This window comes from Miscanthus floridulus, chromosome 19 (assembly GCF_019320115.1).
Source record: "Miscanthus floridulus cultivar M001 chromosome 19, ASM1932011v1, whole genome shotgun sequence".
Lineage (NCBI taxonomy): Eukaryota > Viridiplantae > Streptophyta > Magnoliopsida > Poales > Poaceae > Miscanthus > Miscanthus floridulus.
In genome coordinates this window covers 106,431,356-106,454,773 of record NC_089598.1, presented here as the reverse complement: position 1 = coordinate 106,454,773, position 23,418 = coordinate 106,431,356, and the positions used below count along the sequence as shown (strand labels likewise).

Here is a 23,418-nt window from a genome sequence, read left to right as displayed (position 1 = left end):
AGTTCATAGAATAGCATGGACTTCTTAGCAACTGTGTGTTTCTGCTACAGATCTACTGAGTATGCAGCACACGGACAGAGAAAAAAATACAGTGTAGGACAAGAAAAATATGAAAGATGACAGAGAGGCAGAATTGCATGATAATGGTATGAACTGCTGGACAGAAAATACGAACAGTTGTTACACCTGCAGGTTTTGTCTGACGACCGTCTGGTTGGTCTTGGTCTTGGTCCTACACAAACAACACGTGCCAGACAACAATCTGGTCTTTCTGCGTCACAAACATAACTGGAGATACACTAGCTGTGCCTAACAATGGATCTGATGACCAAGTTCAGGACGGTCACTTCTGCTTCTTAGATTTCTTCGGCGGGTTGTTGACAAGCGCCTCACCCTCGCTGTCAGACTTGCCCTCAACGGGCTCATCAGGGACATCGTTTGGAGCATTGTGCTTGGTGATGTATTCCTTAAGGATCGCCATGCTCTTCTCCTTCATCGCAGCCAGCTGCTCTGACAGGATACCGGACTCGGGGCTGATAGCAAACGATTCGGATCCCAGAACCAGGTTTGCTTTTACTCTCGGACCAAGAGTCGCCGTCGCAGCACCTGGCTGGCCGTCCATCGCTGTGTTGTGTTCTGCGGGCAAAAAGATTGGGCAGGAAAGGAAGGCGAAAACAGTGTTAGCTGGAGGTTAAAACAAATGAAATGAATCATCATTTGCAACAGGGGCGGTGTATCAAGGAGAAGCAGGAACAATGCGTAAAACCCACAAAAGGCAGATGTCTTATTTTTTTTTAGAACACGCCGTAGCGCATATTTCATTAAGCAGATAGAGTTTTGAAAATAAGCCATGATAACGACTGGATTCGGGGCAGATGTCTTATATATTGGCCCTGTTCGGCTTACCCCATATTCGGCTTGTTCGGCTTCTTTTTTCAGTCGGAACAGTATTTTTCTCTCACAACAATTCAGCCGGAACAGTGTTTTTCAGCCAGTTTTGGCCAAGTTTCAAACCAGCAAACGGGGCCATTAACACGAAACCTAGACAAGGAGGCAGAATGAAGTTCATCGATGCGGAATTGTAGTTCTCACAGGCTTTAGCAAGTTGCTATGCGTAGCTAAAACTTGACAAGGGTAGGCAGCACGTCCAGAATTTTGAGGCTGGATATTCGAAATGCAAAGGGCCGTATTTTTGTTTTACAACCTTAGGCCTAATATTTGGCTTTTTTTCTTTTTTGAAACGGTCGGCAGGAGATCTGCCAAAATTGCATTAATGATATCAATATAGGTGTATCTCTACCTATCGAATCCCGAGTCCAAGCTCGGGCACCCGATAGCGCCACGTCGCCCGTTAACTCAATAGCCGTTGGATCAATGGATCATGTGATCTAGTCCGTCCGATACGGGTCGGTTCGGGTCTCACGCCCACTTTAACGTCGATCGATCCATCGCGAAGCTTCGCGGGCCTGTTTCTCTGCCCGCTCCCCTCGCCCCTGCCTGCGCATCACGAGCTACACGCCGCCGGTTGCCGCTCCTCTCCATGTCCACCTCCTTCCCAAGTCCCAATGAGGCTAGGTCCGGGGAGAGAGGGCTTCGCCGCCGTGCGCCACGGTCGCCGCCGATTCCACGTGGAGCACCGAGCACTAGCTTGTTGCGTCCTTCTGCGAGCTCCGCCGCCTCGCCTTCTACGCTCCGCTGCTGATGTACACGGGCAGTGACTAACCTGCAGGTCGATTGCAAAGGTGACAATCACCTCCACTGGCCCCTATCCCTCTCTCCTCACCCATCCCCTCACAAATCCAACCAATCACTTGGGGAAGCATCAATCAAAGAGGCACGTATGAATAAAGTTGATTTTTTATCGAAAAGAATAAAGTAGAATTTTGATGTGCCGTGGATGATATAGAGGTAGAAAATAGAGGTGGTCGATTCGCTAAGATCCTGTTGTTTGTCGAGATAGCCAACTTTGTATTCTTTGTCAGGATCCAATTTCGTCTCCTGCTACCCAGCAGCGGTTCCTCTTTCATGAGCATGAGCAGAAGCCGCCGCTTCTCCCATGGCGGGTGGAGGAGGCGACCAAATACTGTGTCCACACGTACAAGCTGGTCATGAACATGGTCAAAGCCTGAGTTGGCCACCTCTCAATCGAACTAACCCCTTTACTGGCAGAACCATTCCATTTCTCTACTTGATGGTTGCTGCTACGGATTGCCATAGATTTGGGATACAATTTGATTAGTGAGTACTTTTGGTCTTAGGATTTTTGGTTCAATCCCCCTGTCCTCTATTAGAAAATGCAGGCAAGGCACTCAATAGACAAGTGCACTACTACTGGACATAACAATAGACTTGTATTGCTTGTATAAAAACCTATGCTCTAAACAAGGATAAGTAGTAGAAGGGCTCGTAATATTTCAAACAGAGCAGACCACAACACATAGAGGTGACAGTTTTGTAACAAAAAATGTCACCCATCTAAGCAATTTTGACATACATCCAAATCTCCATTTTCTGTATGGTTCATCAAAAACTGGAAATGATGTGTATACAACAATGATGCTGTATACATCTATGCCAACTTGAACTCCCCTTGCCAGATAACAAAATTAGGGATAGAACTCTGCAATATACATGCTGAAATTTGTATATTCAAATGTAAGCATTAAGTTTCCAGGCATATCTCAGTTTTATCATCTCTCTCTCTCTCTCTCTGCATTCGTATAAACACCAAAAGAACCTGTAGACTATAGTTGCCATGTATCTGAATGGACATGTACGCACCTTTTTCTTTGTATTTCTAATGAATTAGTTCAGCCTAGAAAATCACTACCACAAATTTAAAATTATCCAGTTCACCTCTCTTCTTAAATTACTTGGCTACAACATCTAATTTTAACTCTGATGAAAACTAAATTATCCAGCAGTAGTCGGCTGCAATAGTCACTGCTTTAGTGCTACTAAACAGGCTGAAATATTTTTTATATTTAGTATAATTGGCCTTGGTGTCTCAACATAGTAGGTCCAAGCCCTGGTAAAAGAGGAGGGTTGTGACTAGGCGTGGCGAGCCGAACGTAAAAACTTAGCTTCTAGTATGAAGATACTAGGACAGGTGCGCCAACAACATAGAGAAGTACAAGGTGGCAAAGAAGACTGCAAAACGAGTGGTGAGTGAAGCGAAGGGACGGGCCTATGAGGATCTTTACCAGCGTTTGAGCACGAAGGAAGGAGAGAAGGACATCTATAGGATGGCTAGGGCTCGTGATAGGAAGACAAGGGACTTCAACCAAGTTAAATGCATTAAGGATGAGAGGGAGCAGCTCTTGGTGAAGGAGAACGAGATTAGACATAGATGGTGAGAGTACTTCGATAAGTTGTTTAATGGTGAGAATGAGAACACCACCGTTCAGTTGGACGACTCGTTTGATGACACCAATAGGCGCTTTGTGCGGAGGATTCAAGAATCGAAGGTCAGAGAAGCATTGAAAAAGATGAAAGGGAATAAAGCGATGGGCCCCGATGGTATTCCAATCAAGGTGTGGAGATGTCTCGGGGATATAGCTATAGTATGGCTAACCAAGTTGTTCAACAATATATATCGATCAAACAAGATGCCTGAGGAGTGGAGAATGAGCATATTGATACCAATCTACAAGAACAAGGGAGACATCCAAAGTTGTACTAATTATCGGAGAATCAAGTTGATGAGCCACACCATGAAGCTATGGGAGAGAGTCATAGAGCATCGCCTAAGAGAAACAACACGGATATCAATGAACTAATTTGGTTTCATGCCCGGAAGGTCAACCATAGAAGCAATTTTCTTAATAAGACAAGTCATGGAGCGGTTTAGGGAGCGGAAAAAGGACCTACACATGGTTTTCATTGACCGGAGAAGGCTTATGACAAGATACCAAAGAATGTTATGTGGTGGGCTTTGGAGAATCATAAAGTCCCAGCAAAGTACGTTACCCTCATCAAGGACATGTACAACAATGTTGTGACTAGTGTCCAAACAAATGATGGTAACACAGATTACTTCCCGATTAAGATAGGGCTACATCAAGGGTTAACCTTGAGCCCGTATCTCTTTGCCTTGGTAATGGACGAAGTTACAAGGAACATTCAAGGGGACATCCCTTGGTGTATGTTGTTCACCGATGATGTAGTGTTCGTTGATGAAAGCCGGGCGGGAGTAAATATGAAACTAGAGTTGGGCGACAGACCCTTGAATCTAAAGGTTTTAGAGTAAGCAGAACTAAAACCGAATACATGAGATATGACTTTGGCACTGCTGCACAGGAGGAGGGAGACGTGAGTTTGGAAGGTCAAGTAGTGCCTAGGAAAGATACCTTTCGATATCTGGGATCGATGCTACAGAAGGATGGAGATATTGATGCGGGCGTTAGCCATAGGATCACAGCTGGGTGGGTGAAGTGGCGCCAAGCTTCTGGCATTCTCTGTGACAAAAGGGTACCACATAAGCTAAAAGGCAAGTTTTATAACGGCGATTAGACCCGCTATGCTATATGGAGCAGAATGTTGGCCTGCAAAGAGACGACATGTTCAACAACTGAGTGTTGTAGAAATGCGTATGTTGCGCTGGATTTGTGGTCACACGAGAATGGACCGAGTGCGGAATGATGATATTCGTGATCGTCTAGGGGTAGCACCAATCGAAGAAAAGCTTATCCAACATCGGTTGAGGTGGTTTGGCCATGTCAAAAGAAGACCTTTAGAGGCACCAGTGCATTATGAAGTTCTAAGTCAAGATAATAATGTGAGGAGAGGTAGAGGAAGACCGAAATTGACATAGAGGGAGGCAATAAAAAGAGATTTGAAAGAATGAGATATACCTAGAGATCTATGTCTGAATAGAAGTGCTTGGAAAGTGGCTATCGACGTGCCTGAACCGTGACTAGGGCTCTTGTTGGGTTTTAACTCTAGCCTACCCTAACTTGCTTGGGACTGATAGGGTTGGTGGTGGTGGTTGTTGTTGTTGTAGTATATTGATTAAAACTTTTGTAATAATAGTAGAAATAGAGATTTAGATCTCCAAAAGAGACTTTCATAGAAAAAGGTAAAAGATGGAAGCCAAAAATTTATATGCATGGAAATATATTCTTTAGTCTGAAAATTTAGCATAATTCAGACTCTTCTCTTTTCTAGAAGGTACAATGTTAATGTATCACACAAGTTATCTTTAATTGCTCGCGCAGTTGAGTAAATAGGTTATCAAGGACAGCTTGATCAGTATGCATGTTACTGCAACGATTCATCAGAACAGAGCTAATTGAGCCCATGAGCCAGTGTATTCTAGCATATACTTTTGCTCCTATTGTGTACATGTATCTGAATATTTGATTCTGGAGGAAAGAGCTGATGGTCAGGCTGGCTGCATCATCAAACTCCAGCATGATTTCACTCCAGATTGACATAGTCAATGCTTATCTGGATGATCATATCCTCAGAATGTGTGGACAAAGCCGCAAGCTAAGAGGAGTAAGTGCTTAGTAAATTTTTATGTGAATGAACTCTATTTGGACTTTAAATGAAACCAATGTGAGAGCAGAAACAATAATTGCACATTTGGAATGCAACATGTGACTATTTGAGCCAATATATACTTGTTCTTTTCTTCCCTATACTTTAGTTAGACATTGATTTAATTCTTTTAAGAAAAGTTATTCATTTTATAATTTAGGTTGCTCAAGATATCCAATCAGAAGCCAAGTAATTAATTTTCCTAATAGTTTGGGAGAAATCGTGAAGAATGCTCAATGCCTCATTGATTAGATTTCTGCACTTGTAGTTAGTTATCAACACTACAGATAGATTGTAAGTTATGTATTTTCCATTTCTGACAAGATTCTAAGTTCTATTGCCTTGCATGCGCATTTTAGTTGGAATTGATCATCACTGACCCATTTGTTGTTAGCACTTCTGAGAATTGTGATCACATTATCTGACAAATAATAAAAGAGACTAGTTTCTAATAATAGCTGTAAAGTAATGGAACCTTTGCATTTTGGCTGCACAGCCATTTCATCAGTTCTTCCCAAATTGATTTCTGCAATTTGTTTGAACATAGTGCCATTGGAACATTCTTTGTTCATTTATTCACATATGAATGCATTTTTCCTTTAGCGTTTTCGGCCTGGGTTTTGTTGTGTAGCACATTTTCTTGGAGCTCGTCACTCCAGTTAATATCAGTGAGGCTCAATCTTCTTTTTAGTAAATTTAGTATTTATTAATACCACAGCTAATCTGGCTTTGTCTCCTTAGGCATACCAAACTGCAGATGTTGCAAGCACATTCTCCATGGTTGTCCTTGGTGACTTTGTAACACCTGGTTAATAATAAAGGTTACATGCATGCTTATCTATAAGAAATTTCAGAGTACAACATTGTAATTACACAGGGGATCAGTAATTCAGGGTCACCCCCTACAAACAAAGCAAAAGTAGCAGCACAGAGAACACCCAGTACTGTGATTTATCCTTTTCTTTTGATTTGGTAATTGCTCTCCTCACTGATGGTGCCTTCTTGGTTCTCACCTCTCTGACTTACTACCTACATTTCTCTGTGGATGTATCTATTTGAGATTCTATGAGCCAAACTGCACGAGTGGCCTCTGTTCAATACACCATAAAAAAAGGTTGGCGGAATTAGCCCCATTTCTTTTTTCCGATGGTCCTTGCTGTTGAAGAAATACACTGCCTAGCTCAGAAAAGGTGTGGCAATGCCTTGAGATGCTTATTCTTCTCTTCTCAATTTATTGGGACACACTGTTGACACTGGATTTTGGTCGACTTTAGAGGATGACAGGTGGACCCACATGCGGGAAGAAGGATATTCGGCAAACAAAACGAGCGGTCGGCTAAATGCTTGTGCAGTCGGTTACTTCAGAAGGTGGTGACTCCATTCGGGAAAGCAGAAGATGGCAGGCAAAGCCGATCGAAAAGATGAAAGTTGTAATAATAAAGGACTCTGAGAGTTTAGGGCAAGGAATCGTAGTTTTCAAGTTTGTTTAAGAGTTCCTTTGTAAATCGTAGTCTTTTAGGACTCGTGTTTTGTCTAGGGTATAAATATGGACCCTCGACCATTGTAATAGGGGTTCACAACCAAATCAATACAACCGGCCCCGTGCCAACTTTCGAGTCCCTTTGTCGTGTCGTCGAGTTCTTCGAGAGGAGTCATCGATCCGTCGACCTCCGTAAGTTCTGACAACCTTGTTATCATGTTTAGTATCATGCGGTGGATTTAGACGTGAGGCAAGTAGTCTTGTTTGTTTTCAATGATCGTGCGGCGGATCTTTGCTTGACAATCAAGAAGTCTTTGCTTATGCTTTGTTTATGAGTAGATACCGTGCGGCAGACGTTTGCTCAATATGCTTAGTGAAAGCAAGACAGTTACCGGCTCTATTAGATACGGCAAAATCTAAATAGATTCATTAAGTTATCCTGTGTTGCATGTTTTAAATATTTTATATATTTGTAACACACTTCTGCCCAATTTAGATTGATATTGTTCGACCCTCTCTTATGGTTTTATTTGTGCTTCAATGATCATTACTTTCATATTACCTTTGCAAATAGATAACATGCTCATAATGGCTGAATTATTTTAATCTAGATTGTCACATGTTGTGGGTTCATGCATGTTAATTACGTTTAAGCTTTGACGAAACTAGGTGTCGTGCGGCAGATGCAGGTTTTAGATTAGTTTAATCGTGTTTATTTGCATGTTCCTTCTTCATGGACCCCAACTCGGCTGGACTGCTGAGCTTGGTTATGCATTAACTCATAATTAATTTCACTTGTTCAAACATGTCTTCCCATGCACATGCATTCGGCAATCGGATCTTTACGTGTGTTCATCTTACGATTAGCTGAATGGTTTATAAACTTGTTGGCAGACAGCTTCCTATAGTTGTATGTCGTTGTAAGTGGCTTCAGGGCCGTATATATGGAACTGTCTGGTCTCACCCGACATGTTCCGGTTTGACATTTAACTGTTTTATCCCTTGTTAGTTTTTTCAGGTCAAACTGACTGGCACGTTTCCGGATCACGAAGTACCCGGGGACCCGATTGAAGCCACGCTTTTCGGCTTGCTGTGTGTGAGGCACAGTGTGTCACATTTTGTGTCAACACACTTTTTGGCACGCCCGGTGGGACCATCTGTTAGTTCAAGATGGCGTCTGAGATCAACAATGATCATGTTCTGGATGTGAGCATGGCAGAATTGCCAGATAATTACAGGGATTTAGTGCTACAAGCATGTGAGCAATACCAACAGAAGTGTTTGATGTCTTTTTCCAAAAACAAGAGCAACAAAGTGTTTCAAAAGCAGTCAATGCCAAGGGTTCTTCTTCCACATCAAACTGATTACACTAAAGAGGAGGATGCTCAGAAGATGGCAGCCCTGGTTTATAAAGCTATGGGAGAAACCATGACAAACCATCACACAGCTTTTCTGAATACCTTTTGGGCAATCATGATCAGTACTTTTGGTCCAATGGTTGATAAATACTTTGAAGAAAATGTTGGCCCACTCAGTGGACCGACACTTTTCAATGTTCCAAAGCATCAAGAGAAGCCTGTTGGAAAAGAAGGAGCATCGACTTCAAATATAGGTGGATTGACTCACACTGAAAAGCAATCACATCCCACCTATGGCCAGGTAACATTTGGTACCACAGGAGAAGTGCCACCTTCAGCTTATAGAGTTTCTCCAGCATCAAACAGATTGCAGAAGAATATGTATGGAGATGGGTATCAAGAATTTACTGATTACAATGCTATCAATGCTGTGCCAAATCCAGGGTATAGGAGTGTTTCAGGATTGCCTTCTGGAGTGCAGGTACAAGGAAATCAGGATTCAGGCATTGATGTTTTGATGCACAGGATGGCTGATATGATGCAGAATTAGTTCGGCTTGAAGCCAAAAAATCAATCCTATTCATACAAGTCTCCTTATCCAGAGTGGTACAACAGAGTGGCGTTACCTCCAAGGGTGAAGCCTCCAACAGATTTGACCAAGTTTTCTGGTCAAGATGATACTAGTACCATAGAGCACGTCAGTCGGTACTTAATGCAGCTTGGAGAAGCTGCTTCAGATGAAGCTTGGAGGATTCGATATTTTCCTTTGTCTCTTACAGGACCAGCTTTCACGTGGTTCACGTCTTTACCAGCTCATTCCATTGGTACGTGGACAGAGCTAGAGCAGAAGTTTCATTCATATTTCTACACGGGTACTAATGAGAAGAAGTTGGTCGATCTCATGAGTCTGAGGATGAGAACAAATGAGACACCATTGGAATATCTTCGCAGATTTAGGGAGACCAAGAATATGTGTTATTCTCTGAATTTACCAGATGATCAACTACCTGGAATAGCTATACCAGGAATGTTGCCGAATATCAGGGAGAAGTTGTTCGGCATGGAGTTTAATGATCTTGGCCAACTTGCACAGCGTTTAGCAGCTATGAGTAATCAGGCCCAAGGATTCAAGAGAGATAATCACTTTCAGAAGAACAATGCCACTAATGAGGTGTATCAAGGTTTTCTGGAGGAAGCGACTGAGTATATTGATGAAGATGAGATAGCTGTAGCTGAGTTGAATTGGGCAAAGGAGCCTACTCAAATTAGTCAACGCTGGTTGAAACAACAAAAGGGAACCTATGATTTTGATGTTACTAAGGCAGACAGGCTTTTTGCATTATTGATGAAGGAAGGACGCATCAAGCTGCTAGAAGGACATCCCATGCTACGTCCTGAAGGAGTGAAAGACAAAAAGTATTGTGGCTTCCATAATACTAATTCTTACTCTATCAATGATTGCCGAGTGTTCAGAATACGAATCCAGAAAGCTATCCAAGAGGGACATTTGAAGTTTGATGGCAAGATGAGAATTGATGATCAGCCTTTTCCACAAAATATGATTTCTTTCTCTGTGAATATGGTCTCTACCAATGATCTCAAAGGTAAAGGCAAGATGAAGGTGTTGACTTCTGATAGAGCAAAGAAAAGTGGTGCTGTTGACCCGGATCGGCAAGTCACCAGTAGAGAGCTGCAGCAACGAGTTCGGTTTCAGAATAGCCGAACCGAGAAAGGTCAAACTTCCAAACCCAGAGTTACATCACGTATTTTGCCAAACAAGTGGCAGAGAGAGCAAGAGAAGGAATACTATAAGAAGCAATGGTTTATGGAAGAATGCCGGAGGTATGAGGAAGAGGTATACCGAAGGGAGCAAGAAGAATACATGACAGAACAGGAGCAGTCTCATTAGGGTTGTTCATTCTTTAGGCATTGTTGGAATGAAGGTTTGAGGTTGCCTGCTAGAAATAATTGTCCGGAGTGTAGTGCTCAGTACTCCGAGTATAGGCAATCTCAAGTCAACCGCCGTCCCGTCTATGAAAGACTTGGAACGAAGGTTCCTGAAGATGATCGGCGCTTAAAAATAGATGATTTTGAGAATCAGCAAAGGAAAAGATTTGCAGGTCAAGGTTGAATTCATGATAGGGTGCATGATGAAGAAGCTGATTCCTATAGATACGTATGGCAAAAAGGACAGTGGTGTCCTCCAGGCCTGAGGAAAAGTCAGAAAAGAAGAGTTCAACGGTTGAGGAATAGGGAGTTGAAACAGGAAGTTACCGAAACAAAGCAAATATGGCGTCCTAAGAAGAAGCCTGATGGATCTGGTCCTTCGGCTGATGCTTGCATGGCTTTCTTCCTCCCATCAGAGTTTATAGCTCCCGAAAGCCAAGATGTCCAAGAAGAGGTGTACTCTAATTTTGATGAAAGTGAATGTCAGGATTTGATGGCTCAGCTTGTATTAACACAGCAGGCTGTTTTTGACAAACCAATCAAGAATCGTCACTTGAGACCACTCTATTTAAAGGGATATGTCAATGACAAGCCTTTAACTAAGATGTTTGTTGATAGAGGGGCTGCTATCAATATCATGCCTTATACTACCTTCAGAAAGCTTGGGATGACTAATGAAGAATTGTTGAAAACTGACATGGTGCTTAGAGACTTTGCTGGCAACCCTTCCGATACCCGAGGTGCTATCCATGTCGAGCTGACTATTGGGTCGAAAACTCTGATTACTACCTTTTTTGTCATTGATGGCAAGGGGGCATATAGTCTACTCTTGGGCAGAGATTGGATCCATGCTAATTGCTACATTCCTTCAACCATGCATCAAATTCTCATTCAATGGATTGGAGATGACGTTGAAGTTGTACATGCTGATGATTCGGTAAGTGTTGCTGCCACAGAATCTACCTACTAGGAATATGAAGGCGTCGATTGTTTCTCTGGAAAAGTGTGGAAAGAAGGTCCTGTAAATGTTTTCAGCGAGGGCCAATAGCCGATCCAAGCAGTCGGCTCTCATAGTAATTTTTAATGGGAAATCCTGTCGATGGCAACAAAGAAAAGTTGGGACGTGGTTTTATGTCGGCTGATAAGTTGGAAGAAATTGATGTTGGTGATGGTTCTAAGCCAAGGCCGATGTATATTAGTGCAAAGTTAGACCCAGAATATAAATCAAAGTTGATAGATCTGTTGAAAGAGTTTAAAGATTGTTTTGCTTGGGATTACACGGAAATGTCTAGATTGGATCGTTCCATTGTTGAGCATCGATTACCCATTAAACCTGGATTTCGTCCTTACAATCAACCTCCACGGAAGATATACAAAGAGGAGGTATTGGCCGATGTGAAGAAGGAGGTTGAAAGGTTAATAGAAGCAAACTTCATTCGGCCATGCAAGTATGCAGAGTGGATTTCAAATATAGTACCGGTATACAAGAAAAATGGAAAAATGAGGGTTTGCATAGATTTCAGAAATCTTAATAAGGCCACTCCCATGGATGGTTACCCAATGCCAGTTGCTGATTTACTAGTAGATGCAGCAGCAGGTTATGAAGTCATTAGTTTTATGGATGGTAATGCTGGCTATAATTAAATTTTTATGGCAATGGAAGATATTTGGTCATATTGGTTTGTTTGAATGGATAGTCATGACATTTGGGTTAAAGAATGCCGGTGCAACTTATCAAAGAGCTATGAATTATATTTTTCACGAGCTGATCGGCAAGATTGTAGAGATCTACATCGATGATGTAGTGGTCAAGTCTAGAAATCATGAAGGACATTTAGCCGATTTAAGAAAGACTCTGGAGTGCACAAGAAAGCATGGCTTGAAGATGAATCCAAACAAATGTGCCTTTGGAGTTTCGGCTGGTGAGTTTTTGAGATTTTTAGTTCATAAAGGAGGAATTGAAGTTGGGAAAAAGAGCATGGAAGCAATAGACAAAGTTGTGCCGCCAACCAATCTCACAGAACTACAATCATTGTTAGGCAAAATCAACTTTGTAAGAAGATTCATATCCAATCTATCAGAGAGAGTTTTACCCTTTTCTCCTTTATTAAAGCTCAAGAAAGATCAAAAATTTGTATGGGGTGACATACAACAAAAGGCTTTTGATGAGATCAAGCAATATATGAAGGCGCCACCTGTGCTGGTACCTCCACAACTTGACAAGCCTTTTAAGTTGTATGTGGCGGCCGATAGCCTAATGATAGGATCGGCCCTTATGCAAGAATTTGAAGGAAAAGAAAGAGTCATAGCTTATCTTAGCCGAAAGCTGCTAGACCCGGAAACAAGGTATTCGGCTACAGAAAAACTTTGCTTGTGTGTGTATTACTCATGTACCAAATTTCGGCACTATTTATTGAATGCCGAATGCGTGGTAGTTTCTAGTTTTGATGTAATCAAACATATGCTATCAATGCCAATTTTGAATGGAAGAATTGACAAATGGATTTTAGCATTGTCAGAATTTAATTTAAGGTACGAATCGGCAAAGGCGGTAATAGGTCAAATTATTGCCGATTTTATTACCCAACATCGGGATCTTTCTGTTGAGGCGATAAGCATTGTGCCTTGGGCCTTGTTCTTCGATGGATCATCTTGTAACAAAGGTGGTGGTGCTGGTATTCTCTTGATTTCCCCACAAGGAAAAACTTTTGAGTATGCGGTTCCTATTGAATTTCATGTTACTAATAATCAGGCAGAGTATGAAGCGTTGCTTAGAGGGCTTCAGCTTCTTATAGAAGTAAAGGCCATTGCTGTTGAAATCTTTGGGGATTCTGAGTTGGTGATTAATCAACTGAGTGGTCAGTATGAATGCAAGAACAATGTGTTAAGAGAATATTATGAGGAGTGTAGAGAACTTTTGAAGAATTTTCTGGTAGTAACCTTGCATCATATCCCTAGAGAGTACAATGAAGAAGCAAATAAGTTAGCTCAAGCTGCTTCTGGATATCGAGAGAGTCGGGAAGTTTTTGCTATAGAAGAAGGTGTTTTAAATACTGATCAAGTAGATGGTGATTGGAGATACGAAATTACCAATTATCTGAAAGGTCCATCTCAAAAAGTTTCCCGAAAACTCAGGTACAAAGCTCTCAAATTTGTGTTCCTTGATGATCAGTTATATTACAAGTCCATCGATGGAGTATTGCTCAAATGTTTAAGTCAAGAAGAGGCCAAGAAAGTGATGTATGAGGTTCACGAAGGATTGTGTGGTGCACACCAGTCAGCTTATCGGATGAAGTGGATAATTAGAAGAACTGGTTATTTTTGGCCGACTATGTTGGAGGATTGTTTTGAATATTACAAAGGGTTTCACAATTGTCAAAAATTCGGCAATATTCAAAAAGTTCCAGCGTCTGCTATGAATCCCATAATCAAGCCTTGGCCGTTCAGAGGATAGGGTATAGATTTAATTGGTCAGATCAATCCTTCTTCTAGTAAGGGACACAAATTTGTACTCTTGGCCACGGATTATTTCACCAAGTGGGTTGAAGCTATCCCTTTGAAGAAGGTAACGTCAGAGAATATGATCAGTTTTGTTAAGGAACATATAATTCACAGATTCGGGATTCCTCAAACTATAACAACTGATCAAGGAACTCAGTTTACTTCTTCAGAATTCTGTGATTTTGCCAAAGATATGGGGATTAAGTTGTATAATTCTTCTCCTTATTATGCACAAGCTAATGGTCAGGCAGAAGCATCAAATAAGATTATGATTAAAATCATCTAGAAGAAGATTGATGAAAAACCAAGGAGATGGCACTTGGTTCTTAATGAAGCATTGTGGGCTTACCGAATGGCTTGTCATGGGTCCACTCAAACGTCTCCCTATGAACTGGTGTATGGGCATCATGCTGTATTACCATGGGAATTACGGTCAGGTTCAAGGCGAGTTGTGTTACAGAAAAAATTGGTAGAAGAAGATTATAAGAATCTGATGATGGATGAATTGGAAGATTTACATTTGATTCGTCTCAAGGCATTGGAAAATATTGAGAAAAATAAAATACGCGTTGCCAAGTATTATAACAAAAGGGTTAGGCTGAAGCAATTCGCAGAAGGAGACTTGGTTTGGAAAACTATATTGCCAGTTGGAACAAAGGATAGAGCGTTTGGCAAATGGTCTCCAAATTGGGAAGGTCCTTTCTGAATAGTAGAATGTGTACCTGGCAATGCATACATATTGAAGACTTTATTTGGGGAGGAGTTTACCAGAGCTATCAATGGAAGATTTCTTAAGAAATATTACCCAGTGTTGAGGTTGGTTCATGAACGTAGATCAGAAAAGCCGATAAAGGGGAAATCGCCTTTAGCCTAAAAAATAAAACTGAGAATAGCCGATATTGTTCATATCGCCTTTAGCACAAGATAGCCGATGCAGTTTGCATCGCCTCTAGCACAAGAATGTTTATGCAAGACCGGGGTGTTTTCAGCATTTTTCTGACAGTCGTAGGCAGAATTTTACCAAAAAGAATCAAAGAAATAAGTATTCTTCCAAAAGACAAGTTTATTTACAGAAGTCCATCCTAATACAAACTACTCCTCAAATAACTTGTTGAGGACGGACTGGGGATTTGTGGACTCGGCAAGGGCGACGGCATGATCATCGTAGACCTCCAGACGCTCATCGATGTCGTCAATCTTGTCCGGGCGTCCTCCAGCGAAGCCGACTGGCTGGAAGGAGTAGTCTTCGTTGGTTCGGGAGGTCATTGCCGCCAGCTCGAGAGAAACACCAAGGTGCACACCTTGGATGATGGCCTGATCAACACGGCCGTCCACAGCATCAAGGCGTACCTCGGATGTCTTCCCCTGGGCATTCACCTTGTCGGCAACCTTGTTCGCCGCCGCCTTCAGGCGGTCGTTCTCCATAGAAAGAGCTGGGCAGAAAAGAAAAAAAAATGGGTCAGCAAGCGGGGGAAGCCAGAATGATAAAACCAAATGAAGATATCAAACCGGTGATGGCGTCGCAGAGTTGCTTCCGCTGATCCTCTCATTCGGCTTGCTCGATGCCGAATTTCTTGAAGACGTCGCCTAGCTCCTCCTGGGCCTCGTCCCTCTCCTAGCGAAACTTGAGCGCTTCCTCGTGAGAATATGGATGGTGTGCATCTGCTGGTTCCACCGGGCCCCAAGGATTGGGATGATAGGAGCTTGAAGAGCTGGAGGATCTAGAGGAGCCGGATGATAGAGTTCCCGGTTGAGCTGCTGTCGCCGGAGGAAGGAGATGATATTGGCTGGAGCTGATGACCCTTATCCTGATGAATGAGGAAGAAAAAATCGAAACTAAGAGATGAACAAGAAAATCGCAAGGGGGCAAAAAGCCGATTCGTACCCACGGCGCTGGCAGCGTGATGCTCTGCTTCCTTCCGCCTCTCCATCGGCAGGTTGCTTGCCACGGTCGCCACTGTTCGCCATTTGCTTTGGTGGAGGTTAGGGTTTTCTTCTGGAATGAATTGAACAAAGGAAGTGGAGGAGACAGGTATGAGAACGCTAAAACGGAGATAGCGATGAAGGCTAACGGAAGGGTCTATTTATAAGCCGGAGCAAAGAATCGTGGCGAATTTCACGGAGTCATGGGGCGAGAATGCCGAACGATGGAGTAGGGTTTTTCCCTTTTAGCTGGACCGCTACTGGGCTGGGCCAGGCATGGATTAAGTCGGGCGTCGTTCGACTATCTCCCTGATTTGTTGGAGCCAGCGTTGTTCGGCTATACCCTCACAACATTTAAATTAGGATTCGTTCGGCTATCGGAAGAATGGAGACAATCGGCTACATTCTAATCGAGAAATTTAAGGGAAAATGGCCGATTGCTTTTTCAAACGAATGAAAATATGTAAACATAAAGTTGATTGATCAAGGGACAGAGGATATCACACTTAAGTTTATTACAAGCCCAATGTCTACTTGTTCAGAAACTGATTGATTGCCTCTATGGCTTCAGTCCTGATTCGGCTAACATTATCTAGCACTTTCTGATCCACATCTTCAGAACTCTGGATGCTGGATAACTTAGTTTTGATTTGCTGATCTTCTTTGATGGCCGAAGTTATCTTTAGTGAAGCTGCTTCTATGTTCTTCGGCAAATTAGCTATATGGGCCCTGTGAGACTGAATTTTGGCGTTCAGTTTGGCTAGTTGAGCTTCTAGTCTGCTTTTTTCATCCTCCATGGCTTTCAGTTTAGGCTCCAAGGTTGTCAAGGAATTTCTTGTAGTCTGGATATGAGAGTGAAGATCTTTAATCTCCAGCTTCTTCAAAGATCTATCCTTCTGCAAAGCAGCCCTCGAAGATATGTTCTTGGTTGCCCTTCTCACCATGGCAAAGTGGTCATCAAGATGGGCTGTAGATTCTAGGGGGGCCTTGAGAGCAGAAGGGATATCTTGATCAATGAGTTCAAGGAGGTCTCTTATCTGATCTGCATCCTGAACCAGACTAATGGTATCCTTGTTCAGCAGAATGATCACCTCTTTTAGCCGAGCCTGATTTTCCAGCGATAAGGTTTGTTGAGAAGTAATCTCTTCACCTTTCTCAATGATGTAGTCCTCAATAGAGAAGGAGTAGCTAGTGGTCGGTTTAGTGATGTTCTTCTAAAAGAAAAGAGAAGAAAGGAGGTGTTAGCCGATTGGGTGAATTTGCTAAAATATAGTGTAAGACAAGGCATTACCTGCTGAACTGATTGATCATCAGGATGGGTTATACCCTGGCTTGCTGGAGGACTTGGCTGAATGTTCAGAAGGGACGGGTTTGGAGCTTGATCAGGAGAAGTTTCCCTTACCAGTTCATCTAAGATTTCATCTATTCTCAATAAAGTAAATGATAATGAGCATAAGGGATAGATGTTATTTAAAAAAAAATTGGTTGAACGATGTTACCTATAGTCTCATCAGATTTATGAGCCTTTGAACCTTCAGCCTCATGAGTCTCTGAAGCTTCACTGTCATGGATTTCTTCATTTTCGGTGGAAACTTCAGGAGTTGGTTTTACAGCTGCTGAGATGCTGCCTAGTCTGAGAATTTTGACTTGTGGCTGCAATGGAAGTAATGAATATAGAGGTGGTCAGGTTTACTGCTAAGTGGGGTTGTTAACCTGATAGAGAATAAAAGGTTCATGCCTTAAGAGATAATTTGGCTTTCTTGGTACTTAGTTTCTTGGGTAAGAGAAAACTTTCAGGTGTTTTCCTTTTGCTTTTTCCTCTTGAAGATGCAGCAGCTGAAGTAGCAGGAGTTCTCATGACTGCCTTTAAAGGTATTGAATCCAAAGTTACAGGAATTTTCATGAATTCCTTTAATTTTGGAGCATCAAACCCCAGAGCAGGCTTGGGACCAGCCGAATAGTACTGGATTGCTTCGGCAGGGGGAGTAGACTCAAGATTCTGTGCATAACCAGATGTTAAAATAAGAAGTGAATTCAAGAGCAGGAAATGATGAGCATAATGAAATTACCTCACTATCAGAAGTAAAATCGGGCTGCAAGTTTTTGCATAAAGGATGAACTGATATATTGAAGATATGAGCATGCCATTCTTGCCACCAAGAGACAAAGAAGGGATGAGCAACATCTATTAGCCCAAATGGAGATGGTTCGTATGTTGGCAATTCCCATCCTAATTCAAAGATTTTCTTGGCTTCCATTCTTTCTGTTATTACTTCTCTTGACTTTATGATTGTTGAGAAGAGGAATCTTAGGGGCAGCTGGCCACATCCTAATTGTCTGGCCACCATATTTGGATAGTAGAATTCATAGGTGGACTGCACTAACCTCCCATGATGAAATTTGGCTGGCAGAGTGCAAGGTTTGATAAAGGAGTTAAAGATCTCTGTGGATTCTTGACCTGAACAACCAATTTCATAGCTAAACTTGCAGGGCAAAGTCAAATTTTCATTTTCTCTGTAAGGGAACCAGAGTACATTACCGAATCCTTTGAAAAACAGCTTGAAGAAATGACCAATGTCTATGTCAATGCTGATAGATGATGCTGCTTCCCCATAAGTCTGACAAGCCTTAACCTTTGCTGTACTGCCTTCAGCATAGTTAACTGAAGGAAAACTTAGATTGAAGAGGCTCACAGGGGTTATCTGATGCATGTATAGCTGGAGCCACATTTGAATTAGCCACCAGGGACCATTCACACAAGAGATTTCTCCACCTTGGCGCATCTGAAGAGTAATCTGATGCATCATATGATAAACAGACCCTAAGAGATATTTGCCTAGTGGGATCTGAGTGCCTGCAGCTAAGTCTTCAGCCATCACCATGTGATTCAAAGTTGGTTCATTGGATTTTCCACAGAAGATGAATCTGCATAGCCACATATTCATGAAGGCTTTCAACTCTTTGTCAGAAATGGTGCCAGATGCATTCATGTAGTTCTGGATGTATTTGACCCATCCACATCCAGAGCTGACGGCTCTTTGATTACTTTTGCTCTTGTACTTATGAGGGTATACTGGTAGTGACACGTTCAAGCCAGTCATCATGAACACGTCGGCTAGAGTGATGGTCATCATACCATGGCCGAAGATGAAGGCATTAATGGTGTCAGACCAAAAATGGGAAGCTGCTATCAAAAGAGAATCGTTTCTGGGTGTTTCTGCTAAGGATAATTCCAGACAATGACTGATGTCTTGACTTTCCCAGTGGCTGCTGCTTTTCTCCAGCATTCTCCTGTACCAATTCCGCCATCCAGCGATTGGGGGAAATGGCCAATTCTTGAACGTGTTTGGCCATCGGTTTGGCAAGGTGATCCCAGATTTGAAAGGGATTCTTTGGGTTTCCTTCTCGATAATTTCAAAAGGGTCAGGATTTCCCATTGGGCCGAGGAAATAGGAATCGGGGTTGGCAGCATAAGGGATCAAAATCTGATTCTTGTATTCCTTTAAAGGGTGATTGAAATCAAAGAGGAATAAGCCAAAAGAAGAACGGGAAGATCAAGTGGAAATTGCCGAATATAAGTGAAGTTTACCTCTGGAATTTCATCCTGGGTCGCCATTGAAGATTCGAAGTGGGTCCGAGGTTGCGCTGAAAGCTTGAATTTTTTTGGACAGCGGCTGCGGTGTTGAACGGTGCTGACCTAGGAGGAAGAAGGAGCTTGTGGTCAATTTCAGAATAAAACAACTTTTATCCCGAAATTGAGGGGGCATGTGTTAACACTGGATTTTGGTCGACTTTGGAGGATGGTAGGTGGACCCGCATGCGGGAAGAAGGATATTCGGCAAACAAAACGAGCGGTCGGCTAAATGCTTGTGCAGTCGGTTACTTCAGAAGGTGGTGACTCCATTCGGGAAAGCAGAAGATGGCAGGCAAAGCCGATCGAAAAGATGAAAGTTGTAATAATAAAGGACTCTGAGAGTTTAGGGCAAGGAATCGTAGTTTCCAAGTTTATTTAAGAGTTCCTTTGTAAATCGTAGTCTTTTAGGACTCGTGTTTTGTCTAGGGTATAAATATGGACCCTCGACCATTGTAATAGGGGTTCACAACCAAATCAATACAACCGGCCCCGTGCCAACTTTCGAGTCTCTTTGTCGTGTCGTCGAGTTCTTCGAGAGGAGTCATCGATCCGTCGACCTCCGTAAGTTCCGACAACCTTGTTATCATGTTTAGTATCATGCGGTGGATTTAGACGTGGGGCAAGTAGTCTTGTTTGTTTTCAATGATCGTGCGGCAGATCTTTGCTTGACAATCAAGAAGTCTTTGCTTATGCTTTGTTTATGAGTAGATACCGTGCGGCAGGCGTTTGCTCAATATGCTTAGTGAAAGCAAGATAGTTACTGGCTCTATTAGATACGGCAAAATCTAAATAGATTCATTAAGTTATCCTGTGTTGCATGTTTTAAATATTTTATATATTTGTAACACACTTCTGCCCAATCTAGATTGATATTGTTCGGCCCTCTCTTATAGTTTTATTTGTGCTTCAATGATCATTACTTTCATATTACCTTTGCAAATAGATAACATGCTCATAATGACTGAATTATTTTAATCTAGATTGTCACATGTTGTGGGTTCATGCATGTTAATTACGTTTAAGCTTTGACGAAACTAGGTGTCGTGCGGCAGATGCAGATTTTAGATTAGTTTAATCGTGTTTATTTGCATGTTCCTTCTTCATGGACCCCAACTCAGCTGGACTGCTGAGCTTGGTTATGCATTAACTCATAATTAATTTCACTTATTCAAACATGTCTTCCCATGCACATGCATTCGGCAATCGGATCTTTACGTGTGTTCATCTTACGATTAGCTGAATGGTTTATAAACTTGTTGGCAGACAGCTTCCTATAGCTGTATGTCGTTGTAAGTGGCTTCAGGGCCGTATATATGGAACTGTCTGGTCTCACCCGACATGTTCCGGTTTGGCATTTAACTGTTTTATCCCTTGTTAGTTTTTTTCAGGTCAAACTGACTGGCACGTTTCCGGATCACGAAGTACCCGGGGACCCGATTGAAGCCATGCTTTCCGGCTTGCTGTGTGTGAGGCACAGTGTGTCACATTTTATGTCAACACACACCTTGAGTAAATGCTTCAGTTTTTCCTTAATATCAAATTATCTATACCTTTTATTTACATAAATTAATATGCTTCATTATCTATCAAACAAATTAAATAGTTGCATTCTTAACTTTTAGTACCATGTAGTTAGAGTTATCAATATTTTTCCATCTAAAAATACAACTATCCCATGTGCATTATTTACATCACCAAATAGACACATGAACTTTGTCACACCTCGCGGGCTGCAAGAGCGCGCGGCAACGCCACGCGTGGTTTCTAGTTGTATAATATATATAGCAGAAACAATGTAACACATAATAATGCATGCTTTCATAGATTCATAGAATTGAGCATAAATTGAAATTGTTTGACATATAGAAAGTACCAATTGTTAACATATTAAAGTTCCAACCTGCGAAATATGTATGATAAATAGACTAAGTAATGATCAGTGTTGGTGGTTCTGCTTGGAATCGGTAATGAACAAATCTTAACTTACAAATTGAATTTCACAGTTGGAGTAGTCCCTCGGTCTGTGGGTCAGTGGCAGCTCGCGCGACGGACCACTGCGGGTGCGGCCGTCGAACGCACCCCGCAGCCCTGTGCCCGCGCCGCCCGCCGTAGTCCGCTGTCCGCCGACAGCCGCCGCCTCCGCCTACTGCTAGGGTTTGTGGAAAAAAAACTAGAGGGAGAACAGAGGAGCGCTGCGGGCAGTGTCTAGCGTGCGACTGTTCTTGATGATGCCTGATGGAAGTTAAGTTGGGCCATCAGTCGTTGAGCCTTGTTGAGCCGTCCGTTAGAGAGGGAAATGAGTTTTTTTTTTTTTGAGAAAAGGGAAATGAGTTTTCGGTTCGATTCATTACATAGTAGTATTCATTTTGGGCTTCAATTATTGGGCTTCCACGTAGGGCTTCATCGCAATTACTGGAAGTCGCCTAAACAAGTTTGGACAGTTTTTTTTTTTTTTTATGTTCACTGCATACTCTGTTGGTGTTACTGGTTGGTAAGTCTTGCATATCACATTCGTATTCATTCATTCATGGTGTGCCGTTCAAGCTCATGGTAGTGATTGGAACCGGGAGGAGAGACCCCCAACCCGACCCGACCCATGGCTCCCCAACCCTAGAGCCTCTGGCGGCACCCCCGCCGCCGGCGGCGTCGGCAGCTGCCCCGCCCCCCTCCCCTCCTCTTCTCGGATCTAGTCTCACCTCCCTTCCTCCTCTCCCGACGTACTCCCCAACCCTAGCGCCTCTTGCAGCTCCAACGCCGCCGCCCCGCCCCGCCCCCCTCCCCATACCTTCCCGGATCCGGTCTTCCCTCCAGTCCTCCTCGCCCGCGCGACTGCATCGAGCAGGAGGGCGCGTCTCCAGCGGCCTCCATGCCGCCGCCCTCACCCTTCCCGCCCATCCCCGGGCCCTGCTGAGCGCGGCCGTCCATGCCTCGGCCGCTCGCAGGGAGGACGTGTTGCTGTCGCCACCGGCATCCCCGCGACGAAAGCTGGAGGTTGCCTCCACCACCGGCGACCCCTCGCCCCCTCCGCCGCCGGGGGAAGTTCACGCCACCACGGCCGCCCTGTGCGCGGGGGCTAGATCCGACGTATCCCCGCCCCCGACGCCGCCGGAGCCGGATGCCACCGCCACAGCAGTCACGTCTGGGCCTTCAGGGACTGACACGGCGGCGCCGGCCACCCCCAGCTCCTCCTCCATCTCTCTAGCCGTAGACCCGTTCTACCCTGGCTACTCCGTAGGAGGACGCACGACAACCACCCCACAACCTACCTCGATGTCGTTCGTCGCCCGGCGAAACCGGTATCTGTGTCCCCGCCGCGCGCCCAGCCTCGTCCAGTAATGGTTTGGGGCTGTGGCGGGGCGGATGCTGGATGGCAGGGACCTCGGCGAAGAAGGAGGAGGCGCAGCAGGCCACGTCCCCAGCTGGTGCATGGCCTGCCTATGCGGCCAGTGGATGGCCGTGTCCCTGCTCGCCAGGGCCTCGGCCGCCACGGACGTGTCTCCACCCCCACCGTTGATGGGTGACAGGAGATCCTCCCCCGGCAGGAGACGTGACCGACGGCGACCTCGGTTGAGCTTCGTCCAAAGCAGCACCCGCAGGCCCGAAGGATCCCCGCAGAGCTTCGTGACAGATATTTCAACTATCTCTCCTACTCTCACCGAGTAGCGACTTGTTGGTTGCCACGGCGTTGTCTGCGCAGCCACGGCTTCCGCCACCTCGCCAAGGACTGCAAGCGGCCTAGGCATGCTTCGACATCGGCGGCGAAGGGTGGCAACCTGCCATGGCACTCTGCTCGTGATGACCCCCGGCCTCCCAACACTAGTCGCACGGCGGTCCACCGAGCTCGGATGGGGCCACACAGGGGGCCGTGGGGGCGCAGGCGGCACCCATCAACGACGATGACGCCGATGACGCGAAATATGCCAACGAAGGACATCGGCATGGGCGCGCCTGCCGACAACGCCGACAAAGCAGCTACTTCTGCTACTACACTCTATAGTACCAAGCAAGATCCACTGCCGTTGGCGATGTGCGTG

The 23,418-nt window shown here is 43.8% G+C and overlaps 2 protein-coding genes and 1 pseudogene across 2 annotated transcripts; 2 read left to right on the top strand and 1 right to left on the bottom strand.

Moving 5' to 3' along the window:
• Window positions 1-21,549, bottom strand: LOC136529924 (uncharacterized). Its single transcript, XM_066522972.1, has 3 exons — window positions 21,372-21,549; window positions 6,289-6,346; window positions 1-636 (listed from the first exon to the last, which is right to left on the bottom strand). Exons 2-3 carry the CDS (start codon window positions 6,311-6,313, stop codon window positions 344-346), a joined length of 318 nt encoding a protein of 105 aa, XP_066379069.1. The 5' UTR covers window positions 6,314-6,346; window positions 21,372-21,549; the 3' UTR covers window positions 1-343.
• LOC136525298 (uncharacterized) lies at window positions 3,860-5,416 on the top strand (annotated as a pseudogene).
• A 382-nt stretch (window positions 21,550-21,931) lies between the features above and the next one.
• LOC136526564 (proline-rich receptor-like protein kinase PERK2) lies at window positions 21,932-22,720 on the top strand. The gene has a single exon (XM_066519191.1). It carries the CDS (start codon window positions 21,932-21,934, stop codon window positions 22,718-22,720), a length of 789 nt encoding a protein of 262 aa, XP_066375288.1.
• Window positions 22,721-23,418: the final 698 nt, after the last annotated feature.